At 28.6% G+C, this 2,868-nt stretch overlaps 1 protein-coding gene across 1 annotated transcript; it reads left to right on the top strand.

Moving 5' to 3' along the window:
* Window positions 1–1,981: 1,981 nt before the first annotated feature.
* EIN_476560 (hypothetical protein) lies at window positions 1,982–2,868 on the top strand (the record flags this gene model as incomplete). Its single annotated transcript, XM_004255637.1, has 2 exons — window positions 1,982–2,736; window positions 2,789–2,868. Coding segments are annotated over 2 exons (835 nt in total), but the record flags the coding sequence as incomplete, so codon positions are not given.

Raw genomic sequence — 2,868 nt, forward strand, 5'->3', positions numbered from 1 at the left:
ATGTTATACTATTTGAATACCAACATTTGTATGATTCTAACGATTTAATAATGTGTTTATTGACTAACAGGTGATGGTCATATTAAATTTCTCTAATGGCTGTTCGGCGACTTATGATATGACTGAGAAGTCAACGCCTTTTGAAGTGACTTCTTTAGTTCAAAAAGACTTTATTTAGAACTAAATAACTATTAACTTTAATAAATTATATTATATTAATTATAGTCTCAAAAATGTGTAAAAACACAATAGTTGTTATAATTTGTTATATTATAATCATATAAATATAATTTAAAAAATGATTTGAGAAGATATAATTGGGACGGTATTGTTTCATTTCCTTTTATAATAATAATTATATTAAATTTATATGGTTTATTTTTTGAATATCTTTGACATGATAAATGGTATTTTGAATAGTTATTTAACTAAATATTTAGGTCAACAACTTTTAAGACCACTAAAAAGTCGGCGATTTTCAAAGGGACTGTAAAGTCGCCGAACAGCTATAATGATATTTGTATCGTTTATTATGATACATTTTGAATAAAGTTTAGCAATTCAATAGTTATTATATAGTTTACTTAAAATAATTCTGACTTGATATAGTTAAAACAATTAATATTTATTATAATTAATACTTTAGGTGTTCAATAGAATTTTTATTACCAAAAATGTGGATTTTTAACACTTAAAAAGTATACAAAATGAGTTTTTGGGAAATGATTAATAATAACAAGATTATTCAAAATATGTTTTATGACAATTCAAATAAAATAGTAAAAAACTATAAAATTAAACCAGTCTTAGCTTAAAAATTCGAATATGAATAACATCGAAGTGGATACTTTTTTGTCCGCCTGATTTAACACATCCAAATAATGCGAAGAATATTCGCATTTGTTGCGTTCTTAACAATCTTCTTAAAGTTATTATCTCTTCAAATCATCAGAACATCTAATTCTGCAACTTGTTGAATTCTTAAAGTCGTGTTTAAATGAAACTCGAGACTCTTTTACTGTTTTTGTTCAATCATATCGGCAACACTACAGAATTTTGACTGTAAATTGTTGTTTGTTTCAACGTCAGGTTGTCTTTTATTTTACCTAAGATCGCGTCCATACTAATAATATCCGACATGTCATCAAACTGTAAAGCGGATTTAGCAGCGTCAGACAATCTATTCATGTTGTCGTGAACTTTGTCCTCTGTATTTATTATGAGGCTTTCCATTGTATCGGCTTAGTCTTTTAAGCCTTAATCGGGTTATTCAAGTGGCTCACTTATCGGCTATGGTTCTAGCTGCTATTCTACGTCTCGATATTTTTTCACCTTGTATTGTCAAAGCTTAATGAATTTTATGTATTATTAAAGTTTTTTATTAAAACTATTATAAATATATTTAATGCTTTTATATTATTTTTATAGTTAAATTATAGTAAATATTGCGTATGTAGTATATTAATAGATTATTTCAAGTTCTATAACAAACAATCGTAAAAAACCTAAAAATAATTAAAAATAGAACTCAAAAAACAAAAATGGAACTTATACACAACAACGTTAAATTTGAAATTTGTGAATTTTGGTTTTTAAGGGGTTTTAAAAGCAAAAGAAAATGGTTTTGAAACAAAGTTTTATTGTTTTACCCACAATAAATGGTATGCACCCGGTTCGCTATACCGCCATTATTCGACCCATAGCTTTAAATTTCCCGAAAATTTGGCCGATAATGATCCCAATTTGGAATTAATTAAAAAACAATATTCAATTTTTTTTAATTACTGGAAATAAAACAACGGTTCAAAATTCGTTTGTTAAAATTAGTTGTGTATTAGACAAAGATGAGTTGGTTAAAAAATTGAAACTTAAAAACCACCCACCACCTCCCCCCAAAAGACCAAGAAGAAACACAACAACAGTTATTGATACGTTTACAATAACAAGTAAAAATGGCACATTTGAACAAAGTGAACAATCAATGCAAATAGAAGATGCAAATATACAAAACGCAATACCTTCTGCTTTTGTTCCTGTTCAATGTCTTCCATCATTTTTCAGTGTTGAGAACAATGTCAGTAACACATTTGGAAGAACTACAATGATGTTAGAAAATGAAAAAGAGTCACAGAGGAGTAGAGAAATAGAAAGTAATGGGAATCTAAAGGGTATCCGACCGCATGACGCAGTGGAGAAGAGTGGGAACTTAACCACTCCTGCTTTCGTTCCTGTTCCAGATTTGCCATTTACTTTCGAAACTCCCAACCCTCTTAGAAATCGAGCAATGCAAGAACACCAGATCCAAAACGAAAGTGTTATCTTCGGACAATCAGTCATACAAAGTGTACAAGAACAAGTACAAACACCATCCAATAAAACTATTGAAAACAACCCAATCACAAATACTTTATTACAACAAAGTGATTGTAACAACTTTAACGATAATCAAACTCTTTCATCTGACACTGAAAATATGTCATTAGAACAAAACTCAGACGAAGAAAGTGATAGTGAATTTGAAGACACAAATAATGATTATATTGATCAAAATGAAAATGATGAAAAGGAGGAAAGAGAAGATGAAAAAACGATAAAAAATAAAATCGACATATTCAACAACAACTTCTTCAATGAAATCACAAAGAAAAGTTTAAACAAATGGGACAAAAAGTTGTTATTTTCAACATTAGAGAGTTTGTTGCAGAGAGTGGAAGAACATCAAAACAACGCTTTTTCGTTTTGTGTGATTATTTGTTTAAAAAATATGAAACAATGGAAAAATTAAGAGACGAAAGAAGAACAGCAAAAGGAAAAAACAAACCAAAAAGAAAAACATCACTCCATGTATTGAAAAAGATGTTATAACCT

The sequence above is a fragment of the Entamoeba invadens genome (genome assembly GCF_000330505.1).
Source record: "Entamoeba invadens IP1 unplaced genomic scaffold scaff_1105074725313, whole genome shotgun sequence".
Lineage (NCBI taxonomy): Eukaryota > Evosea > Mastigamoebida > Endamoebidae > Entamoeba > Entamoeba invadens.